Source organism: Geotrypetes seraphini, chromosome 6 (assembly GCF_902459505.1).
Source record: "Geotrypetes seraphini chromosome 6, aGeoSer1.1, whole genome shotgun sequence".
Lineage (NCBI taxonomy): Eukaryota > Metazoa > Chordata > Amphibia > Gymnophiona > Dermophiidae > Geotrypetes > Geotrypetes seraphini.
The window spans coordinates 53361872-53383505 of record NC_047089.1 but is presented as its reverse complement, the minus strand read 5'-3'; the positions used below and the strand labels follow the sequence as shown (position 1 = coordinate 53383505).

General features: G+C 44.7%; 1 protein-coding gene across 1 annotated transcript in view; it reads right to left on the bottom strand.

The window, feature by feature from the left end:
• Window positions 1–21634, bottom strand: part of NBEA (neurobeachin) — an 812633-nt gene that overhangs the window by 587765 nt on the left and 203234 nt on the right. Inside the window, 1 exon segment of the mRNA XM_033948014.1 lies at window positions 2045–2237. Coding sequence (XP_033803905.1) covers window positions 2045–2237 — 193 coding nt within the window.

Genomic DNA, 21634 nt, shown 5'->3' with positions numbered 1-21634 from the left:
GTCATATTTATAAAATGGAGAGATTGCTTGCTATAAAACAAGTTAATTATCATAATTTTAAAAAGATTTGGGGGCCATTGATTACATATTCTAATGATCAGACACCTTAAACACCTTTTTATTATATAAGGATACAAGTAGGGTGGGATTGGAATATATGATTTTTGTTTTAATTGGTTTATTAATAATGGATGGGATGGGTGGGGAGGGATTCTTTTTATGCTTTAATGATTATAAGTAAGAATGTCAAGTAATTTGTAAAATTTTTTTGATTGAATATTATACACTTGTAAGATATGAAAACGAATAAAGATTTTTTTTAAAAAAAAGAGAGCAGAGTTGCTATGGAAAACCAACACAGCTAACTTTTATCAATGGAGTATAGGGCTCCTTTTACTAAGGTGCGCTAGCGTTTTTAGCGCACGCAGGATATTACTGCGTGCTACGTGGCTAGAACTAATGCCAGCTCAATACTGGCATTAAGGTCTAGCACACGCGGCAATTCAGCACGTGCTATTCTGTGCATTAATGCCCTAACGCAGCTTAGTAATAGGAGCCCATAGTGTTAGCTGTCCTAGCCATGCAATGAACTGCTTGTCAAAGCAAGTAATTTGGGAGTGTGAAGTAAAATATGACCCTTTGAAATAGAGATGATCTCCACAGCTTCTAAAATTATGCACACACCATCCTCGAACCTGTGACTTTCAGACTGAAAGTTAGTCACCTTCCAGAATAAATTATTCTGCCTCTCTAATCACAGTAACATTGCACTTGGAGAAAATCCCACAATGGAAGCTCTGAGGTTCCCATTCTTCCATGTTTACCATGGAGACCAGGAGAGACATGAGAACAGTGAAGGTAAGATATAAAACTTCCCACAGAAACACAAAGCTAATAGCAATAAGCTTAACTCTATACTAAACGCCTTTGTAAGGATGCTAAAAGAAGGAATACCCGTATTGTTAATATAAATAGAGTTCTGGTAACAAAAATTAATTTCCAGAAATGAAGTTAGAGAAACTTTCAGGGAGTCTTTTTTTAAGTAACTGCCCTCAGTCAAGAAATATGGGAACACTAGCTAAGCACTTGCAGAGGACCTTATATACATGATGCACTGCCCTGATACTGTAAACTGGCTCCCACACTGGGAACTGCATTTAAACAGTTCTGCAACCTTACTTAAAATCTGAATAACTCAGCACATAAGGGAGAGGTGGTGAGGAGAAGGAAGGACTTGGTACAACCAGGTTTACACCCAAAAGGCTTTGCCCCAGAAGCTTAACTGAAGCCCCATGAAAAGGCCAAGAGCCCATCACAAGTAGGAGAGAGGTTAGTGGAGGGGAAAAGACCTGGCACCACCAGGTTTACGCCTAAAAGGCCAATATATAAAGCCTTTGCCCAGAAATTTAAATTAAACAGTGGTCCATCACAGGAACCTAAGACAGAGCTGTATAGCAAGGTTCTACCACCTGCTACAGCAGTGGTCTCAAACTCGCGGCCCGGGGGGGTATTTTTATCATAATAACAAAAGTAAAATAAAACAGTTTCTTGATCATATGTCTCTTTAGCTATAAATGACAATATTATTATTAAGACTTAACGAAAAGGAAAAATTTATAAACTATAAAAAGTTTTACCTCATGCCAAATTGTAATTTCTTTAATAAGACATTAACTATTTTTTTTTTAGGCCCTTCAAGTACGTACAAATCCAAAATGTGGCCCTGCAAAGGGTTTGAGTTTAAGACCACTGTGCTAGAGATAAAGAAATACTGAAAGGAACCTCATCAGCTTTATGTGAAAAAGTTCTAATTTACTCTATATCTCCACATGCTGGTAGATACCCAAAAGTATGGACTAATCCTTTGGAGATACTAAGGAATGTACATTTTTGTGGTATTCATATTTCTCAATCATTCTCAGCATTTGACATATATGTTTGAACTTAATCTATATAAATGTAGACCTAGGAAATTTTACCTACTATACTTCACATGTAACCTAAAACAAATTGCATACATATAACAGTGCCATTAATAAACTACCTTAGAATGGGCTATGGAGAGAGTATCAACCCAGACTCGCCATCCTCCCCATTCATATTTTATTGCATGATACAATAAAATTCGAAAAATATTGTACACCATCTCTGTAATCTTCTGTTCTTCAGAGTTCTTGGGATTAATATACCCAAGAGAAAACATCCAATCTTGCCAGACAGAACACTGCAGGAGACATCTGCAAATAAATTCAAACATTTAACAAAGAAAACCATTCATTTTCCAATACCTTAAAAACAGAGCAGTGCTGTATGTAAATTTTTTTTTAATTTGATAAATGGCAAAAACATACCTTATAATTATACTACAAATAATGATCTCTCATATCTCTCTTTAAAGGGCTACTCTCTACATTAATCAAATGAATCCAAACTCACAATTCATCTAAATATTCATTTTAATTTATACACTTGATGTAAGCAAGGGAAAACCACGAAGAAATAAAATGCAGCACCCTTGCTATTAGTTAAGTATTGCTGACCAATATACAAAACTTTTGAAGAAAATTGAGCAACCTAATTTTTAAAATGTTTAAAGATTTATGCAACTTTTTAAATTAAAAGTTTGCTGAATAAAATTATACAAATACTAGCAGAATATCTATTCTTTGCCTAAGCCCACTTCCCAAGAAGTCCCATTAAAGACAGAATAGTATACTTTAAAAAAAATATTTTTTGACATAAAACATTAGGCACTACAGAAAATATGGTCACCATCACTGTTCAGTTTAAAGAAGCTAAAGGTGGTCTGCCTCTCTCCTTGCCTTGAAGAGGTACGTTAAAATCTACATTAAATCTGTTCTACCACAAGTTGTGAGAAGGCATCATTCCTTCCTATTTGTCACAAAGAACCAGAAAAGGTTTGCCTCCCCCTCATTATCTGGTCCGAGATAAACAGCAATGTATTTCTTTAAATTTAAGAAAAAGGAAAAAAAAAAACCCAACAACTCCAAAAACCATTTTATTTAAATGATACCATAACAATTCTGGGGGGACCTGGGCTGATTCTTCTGGCTACCACAGGTGAAGGGCCGGAATCAGGATAGTCAATCATCAGCCACAAATTGAGAACCATTTTGCTGTGAAAGTAATTTTGTTTCAAGAAGAGTATTGGAACATTTTAAATAAAAGTATTTTCACCTTAGGAAGTACAATCTGGATTTTATTTAAGTTCAAATCTTTTTATTGAAAATTAGAAGAACAGGAACTATTCAAAATAAACCACAGTAAATTGTCTTTATTTGCAGCATGATAAAATACTGAATTCTGAATTTAGTTTACGTTTTAATCAGCCAGGGACTCCTAACAGCGGTACCTGGAGTGACCCGCTTCTGTTAACACGATACCCCCTCCTCCCGTCCAACCTCTTCCCAATCCCAATAAGACCAAGACATCTTAAGTGGTAAAACCTGGCCGCAGCCCTGTTTATTGAATAATAACATATTCTTAATACAATTAACACAATTAAAGGTACATAATTTAACAGCCACAATTAAAACATTAACAAAAAACCCCTAACAATGGTATCACCATTGTTACCAGATCCCGAGCTACCACCAGAAGTAATTGGCCCCCGACCCCGCCATCCAAGCTAGGGTCTGAGGGGTGGCATGTCCCACACATGCCCCATTATCCAGGGTCAACCGACCCACCAGGCACGGCGCCCAGCCGGCCCACCGCTCATCCCTTGATGAGCCCCAGTAGCCAGTAGCTCGGGATACCGCCACAGGCCTGTAACTAGTTACAGGCCCAACCCCACAAGGAACAGAGCTGCGGCTAGGAGACCCACACACGCTCACAGCAGGTGGCGAAGTCATCCAATAACAAATCCCAACCTATATCGGACAAATGAACCCGATCCCTATAAAACAACCCAGCACAAGACACATCTACCCAATCATGTCTCACCTGAATACCTCCCCGTGACTCCACCCATCGACCTATCTGTCTGTTAACCTTAATGAGCCCCCTGGTCCACCGCCGAGACTCAAGGCGGCTGGGTCGAGGAATGATATCGGACCAGATCCACCGAGCCTCGGGGAACCTACCCTGCATCAATCCCAAATCCCCAATCACTATGTCGATAAGACGTTTTCTACTCAGCGCATCAACATCATAGCCCCCCAGGTGAAGAATCAACAGATCCAGGCGGCGAGGACGCCGACAAAGATCATTCAGCAGAGGAAGCAACTGGTGCCATCGCATGCCTCTCTATCCCCACCAGGAGACAAATACGCCACGATGCCCGAGGCCCAAATGACGACCACTGCACGCTCCCCGGCCCAGTGGACGAAGGAATGCCCGAAAATCCAGACAGACATGACCCGCTGCACAGCACCTGCAAGGCAAACCCCGGAATTCAGACACAACCCTCCAACAACCGACAGTTAGTAAATTGGGAGCCATGCCAGAGCCCCCCCCCAGCATACCCCACTAACCACCTCCACCCTTGAATACGAGACCCCCCCATGCAACCCACTATTCCAATCCCCCTAACCTCGGATCCATATGATTCGCACTCGACGGGCGGATGTAAGCCCGATACGCATCAGACGACCACCTACCCGGCCGGCGTATGGCTGCTTCCGGAACTCCCGCCGCGAACGCACTGGAAGCCGCCCCAATGTGAAATGAGTGAGTGCCGTAGCTAGCCGGGTTCTCACCGCACTCACCTAAAGCCATACGTAGCACGGCCAAGAACTGATATCGCGACAGAAGAGCACCATCCTCATGCACCATCAACGCCAAGGCAGCAGAAGGACGGATCACCATATAGGCAGCCAGCGATTGGACGGGGCAAGACGCACAACCCTCAACCTGATGCAGGACCCACGTACGCCCCCTGCCCAGCTGATCCGCCATTGCACGAGCAATGAAACTCGCAACGTAGGACCGGAGATACACACCTGAGTGCGCCGCAGGCCTCGCAGACCCTGAACATCCGACTGATGGACGAGTAACTCGCCCATGCGCAACGCACCGAAAAAACGAGAAGGAGAAAGCCGCCCGAAACAAGCAGGTCTCAAAACCCGAGCGCAGCACCCTAGGCAGCACCTTGACAAGGTTGACCAGCAACGCATGTGTAATAGGCAAACGCGAGTCAAGCACTCGCGGAGCCATCCTACCCCACGCCGCTAACATCCGACGGGGCAAAAACCCCGACGAAGGGCACGTCCTCCCTAATGCTCTGCAAAAGAACGTGAAGCCCACCAGAAGCCCAACCTCCGCGCTCCGAGAACATCCCTGAAGAAGCGCCGAGGCCAAGAATTCTGCCAGCAGCAACTCTGACACCGGTCCAGGGAGCCATCCCCGAGACGTAGAAAGTGCTACTGAGCGCTGTAGGAGGGACCAGATCCGCTCCCCGCCAGGCTCCATAAATGCTCCGACATCGGCAATCCCTCCGGCTGTGCTTCTGGCGCCAGCTGTCGAAACTGCAACAGCGAAAACGAGAAAGAGCGTCAGGGAGGCGTTTAGCGCTCCAGGAACGTGTCTCACACGAATGAACAGGTTAAGTCGCAGTCACCTGCAAACATTTTTTGCCGTCTGTCTGTTGACTACCTCCACCACTCCCATGTTGTCACACCAAAACACCACCCGCCTGTTCTGCAACCTGTCCAGCCACAACTCACAAGCCACCAATAACGAAACAGTTCCAGCAGAGTAACATTACGGGAAGACCCGCCCGCCGCCAAGCCTCTGAAGACCGAAACCGACGCCCCCGGCCGCATCAGATTGCAGCTCAAGGTCCACATTAACGACCTCCGGCAGTTGAATGGGAAGCGAACCATTGAAACACTCGAGAAACATAGACCACATCCGTAAATCGGCCCGAATCCCAGCTGAAATCCGCACAAAGTGTCTGCGATCATGAACACCCGCAGCCGCCACCGCCAAACGACGTGAAAATGGGCGTCCCATAGGCAACACCCGACAGGCAAAATTGAGGAACCCCAACAGAGACAGAACCAGTCGCAAGTAGGCTTACAAGCACCCCCTACCAGCGATATCAAATCCAGCAACTGCCGCACCTTACCCAGCGGAAGCCGAGTAACCATTGCTACTGTGTCGATCTCGATCCCCAGAAACGTGAGACATGTAGAAGGGCCCTCAGACTTGACAGCCGATAACGGTACACCAAATTCCGCAGCCATAGACTCAAAAACTGTCTTCAATCGCCGGCAATCCTCGGAAGTTGCACCTCCCACAAAAGGAAATTGTCCAAGTAGTGCACCACCGGGTCCCGCCCCGCACGCCGAGTCGTGACCCAGTGCAGAAAGGGACTAAATAATTCAAACAAAGCGCATGAAACAGAGCACCCCATCGGCAGGCAACGATCAAAATAAAAGGCACCCTCAAATTGAAAACCCAGCAAAGGATACGAGGACGGTAGCACTGGCAATAACCTAAAACCGATTCAATGTCAACCTTGGCCAACAAAGCCGATGGGCCAACACGACAATGAGTCCTAGGCACTGTCAAAGGACGCGTAGCGTACTGAACACAACTCCCGCGGAACGTCGTCGTTCACCGAAAGGCCAGCCGGCCTGGACAAGTTGAGAATGACATCACCTGCCCGGAAGCGGACGAGCGCGAAAAGGCCCCGCTATCCGCCCCAACTCGATTTCTTCAGACAACTTCCGGCGAACCTCCTCCCGAAGATATGACACAGAGGACGCATTAGAAGCCTGCACATTCGATACAGGCAGCACACATGGTATCTCAAATCCCTCACTAAACCCCCTCAATAAAACGTCCGCCGCCCACGCATCCCGATACTGAGCCAGCCACGGACGCATGTCACCCACCATAACCGGGTGGGCAACCCGTGTGCCCCTGACTCACTTACCTGGGAGAGGAGGGACACCCGCTCCCTTCTTGGGACATGTGAGGGCCGAGTGACCTTGACCGCACAGGGAGCAGGCGTGTCGGAAACGGCAATCGGTAAAGGAGCAGGTAGATTTATTAAACTGCCAGCAGAGGCCTGGACCTCCACCGGCACCGGCACTCCCAGGCGGACGAAAGGAACGCCCCGCCCCAGCTGACTGCTGCAACTGCCTCCCCGAAGGACCCTGACCCGAAACTCCTGGCTTTGCCATATGGTTGAGCCATAGATTAATGTCTTGCGTGCCCCAGGACATATGCCGATTTTCCTCCATCTTGTCTTGGAACGCTTCATCGTAATTCAGCCACGCCCAACCCCCGAAGCGCTGATACGCATCTAAAACGGAGTCTGCGTAAGCCAACAGAAGGCCATAGTCCTGAGGTCTCTCTCTCCCCCATATGCTGGCCAAACGTAAAAACGCGCGCGTCCAGTTAACAATATTACGCGACACCACACCCACCTTGGGTTTCCCACCCTCCTTCTTACTCTTCTTCTTCCTACTGCGGACCCGACCTTCCATAAGCGCGAATATATCAACACAGGCCCGCCTCCTAATTCTACGCCGCAGGGACCGCGGGACCTTTTCCCACAGTTCTGACAACGCAACCAACGCATGCGCCCCCCGATCGTCACCTCCCTGTACCTGACCCCCACTCGACACCGGCCGCTTGGACCCAGAAGAAGAAGACGACGAAGAAGAGGAAGAGGATGTTACAGAGGAGGAAGAGGACGAAGAAGAATCCCTATCCCTACGGCGCTTCTTACCCTTACCCTTCTTTTTCCCCTTCTTACCCCGGCTAGGAACCCCAGCCTCTAAGGCCATGTTACCCGTAATCCGGTCCGCTCCTTGTCCACGTCCGCCATCGACTCCGTCAGAAGCGGCGCCCTCCGCAGCAGCCGCCATAGCAGGACGTTGCTCGCTCCGGGCTGGACCCTCGACGCTCATCCGCACCGCTCCAGTGTGGCCCTCACGAACTGGTCCCGCAGAAGATGTACCGGCCATGGCAACACGTCCAGCGGCGACCGCCTGTGGGGAGAAATCCGGACAGGAGCCAGCAACCTGGACAGCAGGAGGGTAAGGTAGCCCCGCAGAACCCCGAACCTCACCACGAATCTCGCCACTCCCAAAGCCCCCAACAAAACCCGGTCCCCACGGAGACGAGGGACCCACCACCGGAACAGAGGGTGGTACCGAAGCCCACGGACCCATAGCCCAGGGAGTACCCCACCTACCCCAAGGGGACCAACCTCCCTCCGATCCGCCCAGCGGGCCACTAGCCCCACCCGAAGTAGAAGCCGCACCCGAAGTAGGCGGGAGAATAGGAGCCCCCGGAAACCCGCTCACTCCCTCTAAAGGAGAAGCCCCCAATACACAACGGGCCCCCACCTGCTCAGCCGCCACCTCCCGAGCCCCCCGAGCGAAAACCCTGGGCTCCGAAGCCGCAACGGGCAATGAAACTGCCGCCGCCCCCCCGATCGCGGCCCTGCCACGTGGCCGCGACCCGTAGAGTCGTCCCCTGCCCCTGCGGGTCGAACCCGCACGCCCTCGCGCTACCGGCGGCTCCCCCCTTACCTCCAGCGCAATCGCCGTTCGCACGGCCGAACGGGAGCGCCTGGGAGGTAGCTCACGACCCGCCCCAGCAGCCGTACTCACCGGGGCCGCATCTCCACCGTCCAAGGAGTCCCCCGCTATCAGCGACAACTCTGCCTCATCCACGGCCGCGTCAAGGGGTGTCCGCGCCATCTAGCCTCCGGAATCGGGCCCCGATACGAGGGAAAGTTTTTTATATATTTTTTTTTTTTTTTTTTTTATGTGGACACGAACACGGAGGCGCACGTGGTGAACCCAAGCAGTCTCGGAGGACCAAACCTTTTAGGTCCTCCGAGCACGCCTCCCTTTATCCCTTCCCACCCACAATCCCCCACGGCTGCGACGACCTGATAGGGGGAAGCCACGATCCCAAGGCAACGGACCGCCCCCCCCCCCCCTCCTAGCCCCGGCTAGCAAGCCCCGACGAGCGACTCAGCGGGCCACCCAGTCCCGCGTTAGGGTCGCCCGTCGAGACCAGCTCTCGGGCTTGCTTAATCTGTGAAAAAAGACACAGCAAACCCTTTTACAAACAGGTAAGGAGCATTATTATTATAAGGATTAAGCCCATTCTAATACGAATGGTAAAGGGATGTTATTCTGAAAGGTAAAATGATTGTATTTAACCAAGTAGAAGGATAAAAACAATTTTTAGTACACAAGAACTATATAGCTTTTAAATGAAATGCTTCTTCATGACCCTATTATATTATTATACAACCATCTATTTCAAATACAAAATTTAAGTCCTTCAGAGTCTTTACTGCAGGTACAACATGTACTTTTTTGCAAACTACCAAATATGTATGTGGGTGGATAGAGGCACATTCAGGTCAATATTCAAAGTTATTTAACTGGTCAGAAACAAATCATGGCCAGTTAAATCACCTGTTCAGGGCTAACTGCTAAGTACCACTGAAAATGTTCAGTTTGCATCTATTCCCAAACCAGCTACAATGGGGGTTTTCCAAGGGCAGAGTCAGCACTTAACCGGACAGGATAACTGCATAAATAGGCTCGCATAAAAGTCAGTCCAATCTTTATGCTGTGCTCCATAGCCTGCTCTACAAACTCAAAAATTAAATGCCGAAACCCAGACATGGCCCGGCACCAAATTTCCATGCATAATGCCAGGGACAATGGTCAGCAAAATGCTGAGCATTGCTGGCTGAATACTTACCCTGCTGTTTATAGCAGAGTTTCCCCAACACATGGTATGCGAACCTCCAGGTGTACGCAAAACATACTCAGTGAAGCATGGAAAATGGTATGTGGGATTCTTTAGGAACAATGCTCAAATACAAAATAAATCCCACTGAAGGGTATTTCAAAGAGATTGTGGAGCAAAATGGTCTCAGTAACCTGCTTGGACAAGGATAATTCAATCCAATACCAAGTCATTCAAGGTTTATGATTTCCATCACTGACCAAATTACCTCCACCTCCTTATTTGTGTGCAGAGTATTGGTAAGCCCGACGGGGACCAGTTTCGCCGCTAAATGCGGCTTTTTCAAGGGCTCTCAGGACACTTTCTTTTGATATCTCGCCTCACTTGGGGCAGAAATAAATAGCCCCAAGTGAGGCGGGATATCAAAATAAAGTGTCCCGAGAACCTTTGAAAAGATAAGTGATGTTTTGCTGTGTATAAAAAGAAAAAGTATAAAATAATTAACTTATGATACAGTAAAAATTGGTTTACACAAATAAGGAGGTAGAGGTAATTTGGTCAGTGATGGAAATCATAAACCTTGAATGATTTGGTATTGGATTGAAATATCCTTGGATTGAATTATCCTTATCCAAGCAGGTTACTGAGACCATTTTGTTCCACGATCTCTTTCAAATATCCTTCAGTGGGATTTATTTTGTATTTGAGGCACGTAAGACATACCCAGGAATGTGTGCCGCATTGCCAGCAACATCTTCTCTCTCCCTCCCCCCACCATCATGTACCCATGCTGTACCGACAATGCTGCCGCGACTAACCCACTCCCCCTTTGTGTTCTGCTGTTGATGCAGTGTGCCTCTTCAAAACTTTTCCGGCAGCAAGCAGCACCTTCTACCTGCTGCTTGCATCGGCCTTTGCTTTCTCTCTGATGTCACTTCCTGGTCCCATGACCAGGAAGTGATATCAAAAAGAGTGTTGAGGCCAGCGGAAGCAGCAGGTAGGAGATGCTGATCGCTGCTGTCAAAGTTTTGAAGAGATAGGTAGGAAGGTAAGTGGGTGGTTGGAGAGAGGCAAAAGAGAGAAGGAGAGATGCTGCTGGATCTGGATGGTGGGGAAGAGGAGAGAGAGAGGTGTTGTTAGACTTGGATGGTGGGGGGAGGTGCTGTTAGACCTGGGTGGTAGAGAGAAATGCAGCTGGACCTGGGTGGTGGGGAGAGGTGCTGCAGTACCTGGGTGGTGGGGAGAAAGCTTGCTGATTAGATAAATATGATTGGCATTTATTTAAAGCCGTTTGCCATCTTGAAGCCTTCTGCAGTCAAGGTAAATTTATTTCTTCTGAAGCAGCGGGAAGCCATGAAACAAGGGGCCCTTGTCGGGATTGTTGGGACTGTTTATCCTCTCTGGCTGGATTGGGATTTACAAGACTATTTGAAAGAAATTATCTGGATCTGATGTGAAGTATTTTAAACTCCATGAAAACTCAGGATGTTAAGATAAGTGCCTGAGAAGATTACAATGATATTTCATTGAACTGCTGGTGTTTTGCATAAGGGGGTTCTGATTTGGAATTAGGAAGTCGGGGGTTTTGTAGAATAGTCTTTTTTTCCTCTCACAACAATGTGGAGTATTTTCACTGTTCTGTTTTTCCTGACTATAAAAAGTAAGCCAGTGATATAAGTGGGGCTTCTGAGTCTAATAATGGTTCATTTTGAAGTGTGTTTGATTATGAGTCTTGCTATTTGTTAAATAATTTTTTCCCAGACTACCCCTTTTGCAATTCATTATTAACAAAAACTTGTTATTTGTTAGTGCAAGCTTGATTTAAGCATAAAGTTTGTTCCCTTTTATATCATTACATGAGTAAACAATTTTATAAGCACCATACACTCAAGTGGATAATAAAATTACCATCCTGAGGGGAAATTTTATAAAGCTTTTTCTATGTATACAGCTTGCTATATATGCAGTAAAAGGATCTTATAAAACTGCAGTGATATGTATGCTTATTAAAGTTAGGTGCACAGAAAGAAGAAACCGAGTTATACAATGTGCACAAAGGTAATCCTGGAGGCACAGTTTGGAGAGAGAATAGAGAGGGGAGTTGCAATATACAAGTATATTTTATAAAGTATATGAATCCATGCAGAAGGTATACATACAAATTTATACAAGTGGGTGATGTCACTGGTGGCACTGTGATGGAAAAACTAAGAATAAAGTTTTTAGCTTCTGCAGCTCTTCCCAAACATGGCAGCTGTCTCAGTCCTTCAGATGGTTCCAAAGTTCATAAAAAATACAATCCTCAGAGTGAGAAGAATTGGGAGTTTGATCAATCTTGCTGTCTATGGATAATGCCTGCTACAGGTAAGATACACAAGTAATTGACTAGCAACCTCAGGGATTCTCATTTTATCTATAGCATGTCCATTTTCTTCACGTTCCTTGGTCACAGAGAAAAAAACGTGAGATTACCTGAGGTTACCAGACTAAACAGACTGGTCAAAGAAGTGAAGCAAGGATCAAATAGCAGCTGTGTATATGCTGTCCATAAAAGCAGATTTCCTGAGAGACATATTAGTTGAAGTAGCTCTGACTCAATAAGATTAGACTTCACTGTCTAGACCAGTTGTTCCCAACCCTGTCCTGGAGGACCACCAGGCCAACCGGGTTTTCAAGCTAACCCTAATGAATATGCATGGAGCAGATTTGCATGCCTCTCACTTCCATTATATGCAAATCTCTCTCATGCTTATTCATTAGGGCTAGCCTGAAAACCCGAATGGCCTGGTGGTCCTCCAGGACAGGGATGGGAACCACTGGCCTAGACTACTACCAGCGTGTAATAAGAAATTAATCCTGGTAGAATTCTGCATGACTACACAATGCAGAATTTCCACAGAATGCATAGTCATGCAGAATCTCTTTCAGTGACGGTGTCAGCTTCCGCCACTAATCTGTAAGCCTCTCATTGGCTGAGGAGAGGTTTCTGGGTTAGATGCAAGCAGTGTGTGGAAATTGCTGCCAAAGCCACAACCTGCTGAAGCAAGCCTTACTTAGGGAGAAAGAGTACAGGGGAGCAGAAGAAGGAAAGATGCTGGCACAGGGGGAGGGGAGGGATGAGAAGAAAGAAAAATGCTGGCATAAAGGGAGAGGAGAGGTGAGAGGAAGGAAAGTTGAAGGCACAGGGGGAAGAGGAAGGGTGAAAAGAAGGAATATTGCAGGCACGAGGGGAAGGGTGAGAGAAAGGAAAGGTGCTGGCATAGGGGAAGGGTGAGAGGAAGGAAAAATGCTAACATGGGGTGAGAGGAAAGAAAGATACTGGCATAGGAGGAGGAAGGGGGGGAGAAAGAAAGTTGCCAACACAAAGGAAGGGGGATGGGTGAAAGGAAGGAAAGTTACCAGCACAAGAGGATGGGTGAGAGAGAGGAAAGTTGCTGGCATGGGGAAGGGGAAGAGTGAGAAGGAAAGATGCTGGCACGGGGGAGGGAAAGAGTGAGAAGGAAAGATGCTGGCACAGGGGAGGGGAAGGAGATATGCATGGTGAGGGGAAAGGTGAAATGATAACAGAGGGGAAGAAGGGAGAGAGATGCATGAAAAGAGATAAAGAGGTTTGACCTAGGGCACTAAGCAGGGGAAGAGAGAGATAGTGGGCAGTAGGAAAGAAACAGAAATGTTGGATATGGCAGTGAAAGGCAGGAGAGAATGCTGCATGAAGGGAGGGATACAAGGGAGGACGAGAGGTGTTGGACATGGGGTGGATGAGAGGTAAGGAGATAGAGGGGGAAGGAGGAGGGATATGTTGGAACAAGGAGCAAAATGGAGTGATGGAGAGATGTCTGATAATAGGAATGAGGGAAGCGAGTGGGAGAAAAGCAGGATCATGGGGGAGACTACAGGAGGGAAGAAAGGGAGATGTCAGCTACGAGGGTTGGAAAGGTAGGAAGAGGGCACAGATGCTGGGCTATAAGGGTGGAGGAAGGAAGATGCTGAAGGGAAGGAGAGTGGCAGGAAATATGTTAATGTGGGTACATTGAAGATGAAAGGGAATGGAGGGCTGAGGAAAGAATGGGAAAGAACATGGAAATTTGATAGGTAGCTAAAAAGTGAAAAAGATGAGAAGGTTAAGAAAGAGGCAGAAAAGAGCTAAACAGGAATGATCAATATGTCAGGAGCAAGTGTAGTTAGGGAACAGACAGGAGGAGAAAAGACGAATGGATAGCTTGAAGGAGAATTAGCAGATGACAGGAAAGCAGAAAAAAGAAACTGGAACGGACATGATAGAAAAATAAAACTTACAGACAACAAAGGTAGATAAAAACATTTTATTTTAAATATTTTAAATGGAATATGGATAATAATTATTCAAAAGATTGTTTAAGTTTTGACAAATAAACTTGCAGAATTTTCTAATTTTGTGCACAGAATTTTTATCTTTTTTGCACAGAATTCTGCACGAGGAAGAAATGGATACCAGATACTAGCCACTTTGCCAATATTTGACTGGCTACTAGAATGCTAATTCTGTTGGGTCAAAGAGGATAAGCAGCTACATAAACCTAATCAATTCAGTTCATTTAACATAAATAAGAACGCTTTCATGTGTGATGGGACTTCTCACATTGTTTCTTATGCAGTTTAGGACATAGCATAGGAATCACTATTTTCTCATAGACATGAAAAAACATAACCAATTTTTTAAATAAGAACTTAAGATAGATATGTAAAACTATTTTGTTATCTGTTACCCAGGCCTGAAGTTTGCTTACTCTAGCTTAAGGAACCACTACTAGTAAGAACATTTGACAGGTAAGAAGCTTGAGTGAATAACATTCAAGTTGGCTCAAAAGGAACCTTCGTGAGAAAAGCGGGTACACCATGCAGATCCATTGGCAGAGGAAGCTTCTGAACTGAAGGCTTGACACAAAAAACGCTTTCACAAATTAGAAATATATTTTGATGGAGGATTTCCGCAGTTCTACTCAACATAAATGGAGGATACCAAATGGATTCATGACCATTTTTAAAATATCATAAGGAAAATATATTCCATTTAAACTTATAAATATACCTTATTGAGACCAAGATAGTTTGAATCAGCAATTAAGGATAAAAACTAAACATTATTAAATGTCTACACTGTCGGGACTGGTGATTCAATGTTTCGATGTAGAAGGGAGTCTTTTTCTATATTAGCAATGATGGAAATAATTTGAAAACTGCAGGGAGAAAAAAACTATTAGTTTTTAGGAACAGGAAACAGTTTTGATGAAGTCAGTATGGTCATTGAGAATCACTGTGCTGGGCTGCCTTTGAAAGTTGTGTAGTTTTTGCTATTAAAAGAATGAGAAGATCACTGTAAATGAAAGGACAAATACATAAGAACATAAGCATTGCCATATTGGGACAGACTGAAGAGTAATCAAGCCCAGAATCCTGTTTCCAAAAGTGGTATTTCAAAGTCCATGACCCTTGAACCCTTGGTGAATCCAGGATAACTACCTGGCAAGATCCAAAAAGACAAAACAGATTTTCTGCAGCTTTTCCTAGAAATAAGCAGTGCATTTTCTCAGTCCTTCTTAATGAGTTGGGGATTTTTCTTTTAGGAAATTACACCATAACATACATTTTCTTCTATACCACAGGTTTTGACAAGGATTCAATAAGATTTCTAATAAGTGATCATGAACACTGCTTTTAACATTCTCTGGCAACAAATTACTAGTTTATTTACACATTCAGTGAAGAAATATTCTTTCCAAATTACATTAAATTTACTACTTAGCACCTTTGTTGAGTGTCCTCTAGTCCTTGTATTTTTAGAAAGAGTAAACAAGTGATTCATGTCTACCCATTCCTTCTCCAAACTGAAGAGCCTTATCCTCTTTACCCTTTTCTCAAAGAGAAGTTGTCCCAACCTCATTATCGCCTTCATCGCCATGCTCTGTAACTTTTCTAATTCTGCTATGTTTCGAGATGTAGTGGATAGAATTGCATACAATATTTAGGCTGCAGTATGGTCCCTTCTCCAAAAACATGTAAGAAAGAGGTTGAGAACGACAGGTCAGCTAGTCTGACCTCAGTGGCAAGCACATTAATAGAAACACCAAAAACAGTGAGGTTTCTGGAATCCAATGGATTACAGGACCCAAGGCAGCATGATTTTACTACAAACAGGTCTTCTCACATGGTTGTATATATATATATATATATATATATATATATAAATCCTGAAAACCCTACTGGATTCCGGCCCTTGAGGACCGGAGTTGCCCACCCCTGTTCTAGGCATAGGCAGTGGAATGCTTTTTTGTTTTGGGGAGCCCAAAAGCTACGCCCCAGACCCTGTCTGATCTCCATCCCAGACCACAAGCCCATAATAGTACTAATTTGTAATACCATTTTTTCCATTCATTTTTCTTATATACACATAATATAATCTTATTAACAACACATAATGGTTAATCACAAAATTAAACTACACAAAACACACTGTAATCTTCTTAACATTCATTCCTACCAGAACACCTGGCCTTGGTCACACATTTAGAACATAGATAACCCCTATGCAAATATGGAACCACAAACTAAAAGTATTAATATATACAAACAAAACCCTAAGATGCAAGCCTCTGTATGCAGTACAATCCCAGAGAAATAGAAACAAATGCATTTCTTCCTGAATAGTGCAAAATATAGAAAGCAAATGTAAATTCTCAGAACTGACACAATTCAATCACTAAATTGAAAATAAAATCATTTCACCTACTTTTGTTGTCTGGTGATTTTGGTTTTCAAATTATCTTTTCCCAGTCTCTGGCTGCACATTCTTCTGACTGTGCTCTTAACTGTGTATCCAGAGCCACCTTATCCATTTGATGTTTTTCTCTCCTTCACTTTCTGCCATACATCCATCTTTAGCATTAACTTTTAACATTCAACTTTCTTACATTTTTCTGCTTTCTACTCAAAATCTATCTACTTTTCCATGTCTTCCCTTCTCATCTATCCAGGTGTATCATCTCCTCCCTCTTTCTTCTCCCCTGTTCCCATCTATCCATAAGATCTCTTTCCTGCCGCACCCATTGCTGTGCAGCATCTCCTCCCTCTGTATCTCTTTCCCCTCCATTCCTGTGCACCATCTCATCCCTCTCCCATGGTCAGACAACTCTGTCTTCCCCCTTCCCTCCTCCTATGTTCTGGCATCTTTCTCCTCTTCTTCCCATTGCCTGGAATCTCTCTCCTCTCCCAAGGTCTGGCATCTCTCTATCTCCTTCCCTCCTTCTTCCAGAGGTCTAACATCTCTCTCCTTCTCTCCTCTCCTTTCTGTAGTCTGGCATCTCTCTGTCCCCTCCTTCCCTTCCATTCTGTGGTCTGGCATCTCTCTCTCCTTCCCATTCCAGAGGTCTGACATCTCTCTCTTCACTCCTTCCATCACCCTTCTCTGGAATCAGACATCTTTCCCTTCTCTGAGTCATCTCTCCTCCCTCCCAGTGTAACATTCCTCTTGTCCTCCTCTCCACCATTATCATGCCCAACAATTCTCCCTCTTCCCCATGTATACCAATTTTCTTTCCCTCGCACTCCACACACCTATATCCAAGAATTTTCTTTTTCTCTTCCCTCAACCCACTGGCAGCATCTCTCTTTCTCTCCCTTCCTAACCCCTAGCCCGTGCATCCTCTGTCCTTCCCAACCCCTTCCCAGCCTGTGCAGCATCTGTCCTTTTTGCTTTTCCAACCCCCTTCCCCCTGCAGCCTGTAAAACATGTCCTTCCCTCCTTCCCAACCCCAGCTCCCACCTCTCAGCTTGATCCTATGGTACAACAGGCCCCAGTTCCCAACTCCCCCACATACCACCTCCCCGCTGCTGAAATTTTAAATCTTTGGGCAGCTGACGCAAAGCCAGCCTCCCGCCATTGGCCTGCCCCAAAAGTGTTCTTCCTGCAGCATAATAACATAAGAATTGCCGCTGCTGGGTCAGACCAGTGGTCCATTGTGCTCTGCAGTCCGCTCATGCGGCGGCCCTTAGGTCAAGGACCAGTGCCCTAACTGAAACTAGCCTTACCTGCATACGTTCCGGTTCAGCAGGAACTTGTCTAACTTTGTCTTGAATCCCTGGAGGGTGTTTTCTCTTATAACAGCCTCCGGAAGAGCATCACAGTTTTCTACCACTCTCTGGGTGAAGAAGAACTTCCTTCCCACATAGGCAGGACACTGCAGAAAGAACACTTCCGGAGCAGGCCAACAGCAGAAGGCTGGCTTTGTGTCAGCTGCCCAAAGATTTTAAATTTCAGCAACGGAGAGATGGTAGGTGGAGGAGTCAAGACTCAAGGAGATTCCTGGTGAAGGTTTCATTACAGTGTAGTATCAGGCGCACAATCACCGCAGGCCACATAAAACAGCTAGGTGGGCCGGATTCGCCCCATAAGCCTTGTGTTTGACACATGTGGTCTAAAATTTGACAGCTAAGATTTAATGCTAAAAATGCAGGATCATGCATTTGGGCTGCAAAAATCTGAGGGAGCAGTACAGTATAGGGAGGAAAATATCCATTTATCTTAAGGAGGCCAAACAGTAGAATGGATAACAATAGACAACAGAAAAATGCTCTAATAAATAAAATGAGGAATGGTAAGCAGAAAAAAAAAAGAATTTAGCATCTCTGTAAAAGTCTCTGGTGAGACTTTGTTTAAAGTACTATGTACAATTCTAGAGACTGCTCCTTCAAAGAGGTATAAACAGGATGAAATCTGTTCAGAGAACAACTACTAAAATAGCCAATGGTCTCTATCAATAAGTGTAAGGGGACAGAATTAAAGTTTGAAAAGGAAATACATTTGTGGCATAAATGCGTTTATAAATACATTTGTGGCATAAATGCATTTATAAAGCAGCTCCGGAATGAGGGGGTCATAGGAAGAAGGTGCCTGAGGGTAAACTAAGAATTAATCTAAAAAAAATTTGCCATTATGGAAAGGGTGATGGATGCAAGGAGTGGTGGAGATAAAAAATGTTTCTGAATTCAAGAAAGCATGGGATAAGCCCATTGGACCTCTAAGAGAACGGAATAAATATTATAAAAGGATAGACTGGATAGGCCACCTGGTCTTTACCTTACATAATTTCTTTTTTTTCTCTGTTTCTATTTATAAAACAAAAATTGTAACTTTATAAAAAATGTTACATATAATTTACTTAGACCGGGGGTCGGCAACCCACGGCTCCAGAGCCGCATGCGGCTCTTTTCCACCTTTGCCGCGGCTCCGGTAGTGTGTCACGCAGGCATGCAGCTTACAAGTCTGGCGTCACGGCGGGAAATAGCCATGCTGAGCAGTGAGCTCAGCACGTACACAGATGAAAGCCTTGCTTGCTGATTGGTCCGGCGGCCCCGCCGTGCCGCCGGACCAATCAGCAAGCAAGGCTTTCATCTGTGTACGTGCTGAGCTCACTGCTCAGCATGGCTATTTCCCGCCGCGACGCCGGACTTGTAAGCTGCATGCCTGCATCGCCAGAATTTAGGTAGGCTGTTTTCATCCCCGTGGGAGTCCCGTGGGCCAGGGGGCATCCCCGTGGGAGTCCCGTGGGTCAGGGGGGCATCCCCCCCATGGGAGTCCCGTGGGCCAGGGGGAACAGGGAGACAGAAAGAAAAAGTTGGGGGAGAGAATGAGGTCTGGAGGAGAGGAAACATACAGGAGGCTGAAAGAAAGGAAGATATAGTGAGATGGACACAAAGAAGGGTGATGCTGGAAAACAGATGGAATGGTAATTCTGACAAACACAGAAGGGAAATGCTGGATCAAGGAGAGATGGGGCTCAGGCTGGATGGAATGAGGAGAAATGCCTTGTTGGCCCGGAACTTCCTCTCCTACGTCAGAATTGACGTCAGGGAGCGGAATGCTGGTCAGCGCGACGCTTCTGCAGGGAAAGCTTGGGACGGCGGTGGCTTGGGGGCTATTCCCGATGGCGGTGGCAGCAAACCGAGTGGCTTGGGGGAGGGCACGGAGAAAGAAAGAAAGGGGGCAGACAGAGACAGAAAGAAGGGGGAACAGGGAGACAGAAAGAAAAAGTTGGGGGAGAGAATGAGGTCTGGAGGAGAGGAATCATACAGGAGGCTGAAAGAAAGGAAGAAAGATTGGATGCACAGTCAGAAGAAGAAAGTGCAACCAGAGACTCATGAAATCACCAAACAGCAAAGGTAGGAAAAATGATTTTATTTTCAATTTAGTGATCCTGTATATAGCATTAAGATAAGAAACAATATATGCAATGTTAGATTTGTTTTATAATGGTTTTGCGGCTCCAAGTTTTTTTTTTCTTTTCGAAAAAGGGTCCAAGTGGCTCTTTATGTTTTAAAGGTTGCAGACCCCTGGCTTAGACTGTCCAAGGTGGATTCCCTGCTAAAATTGGTACATTCTGTGGTAGTAGCTATTAATAAATATAATTTATAGATATATAAACAGATGGAGGCTTTGGAGGATTAAGCCAGAGCTCATAATTTGAAATTACTGAATTTCCCAATGATCCTTAACCCCTCTCGGAGAGAACTGTTTATATAGTATTTGAGGGATATTCTCCAACTCCCAAATAGTGAATCATTTATAGTGACAAATCTATATTATGCGCCTAGTGGGGTTAAAGAGAATTACTGATCTAATCAATTCTTTTCACAGTTTAGATACAGTTTTTACAGTCATCACAGGATGTTATTACTCAGAGAACTACTTTGTTGGTGACTACAAAGGAAAGTGTGGTGTAGTGGTTAGAGCTACAACCTTAGCATCCTGAGGTTGTGGGTTCAAATCTTGCACTGCTCCCTGTGACTCTGGGCTAGTCACTTAATCCTTCATTGCCCGAGGTATTTTAGATAGAATGTGAGCCCACCAGGAGATATAGTGAAAATGATTGAAGTATCAGTAGGTAAAATGCTTTGGTTGTGGTTGTATAACTGCAAAAAGGCGGTCTACAAGTCCTAATCCCTTTCCCCCTCAACAGATTGAAGAACAAATATTAGCAATTTTAAAGGCTTAGGGGAATTCATCAAAGGGCACTAGCGCACACTAAATGCTAAAGATGCCTACCAGTAGTACACTTTGATTAATCGTCCCCTTATTTTCCAAAGACGATTGTTATTTTGTGTTCAGGCAGTTCTTTTGTTTCAAGATGTTATCTAGACTGACTCAGCTGAGAAAGGAATTGTTTCTTCAGATTAAAGCAAAGGTTTTTCGGAATTGGGACATCCTTAAGTTTTCAAGTAAATGTTTGATAGAATATGAAAATAGTCGGTATATGTTTTTGAATCTTTTGCAGAATGAGACATTCCCAGTCTGTAATTTCTTTTTCTATGAAATAGCTGAGGGAAAAATAGTTCTAAAATTTAATTTGCCTGTACTATTTACAGTATTGTCATTATTTATCACTAGCTTAGTATGTGGATTAGATAACTGTACTTCATTTGTTAATTATATCTTTGGTTATTTCCTTTATCTTTATTTTACTTGGTAATGATTATAAAATATTAATTAAAAAAGGAATGTTTTGTCTATGATATTGCATACCACTACTTGTTTATAACAGCCATACATAAATTACAATGATACAATAAGGAACAGGCAAGGTCTAAGAAACACACCTAAAAATAACAGAGAACCATTAACTCATAAAAATATTAAAAATCATGATTTTATTTTTGTAGTTTAAATTCCACTAGAATACTTATTAAAATAATTTATATCTTGCCAATTTATTGATGGAGTTTTTATAAAACTATGGGCTCCTTTTACTAAGGTGTGCTAGGGCTTTAACAGTGGAATAGCGCGCGCTACATTGCCCCGCACGCTAGACCTTAATGCCAGCATTAAGCTGGCATTAGTTCTAGAAGCGTAGCACACGGTGTAGCGCGCGGTAATTTCCTGCGTGTGCTAAAAACACAAGCGCACCTT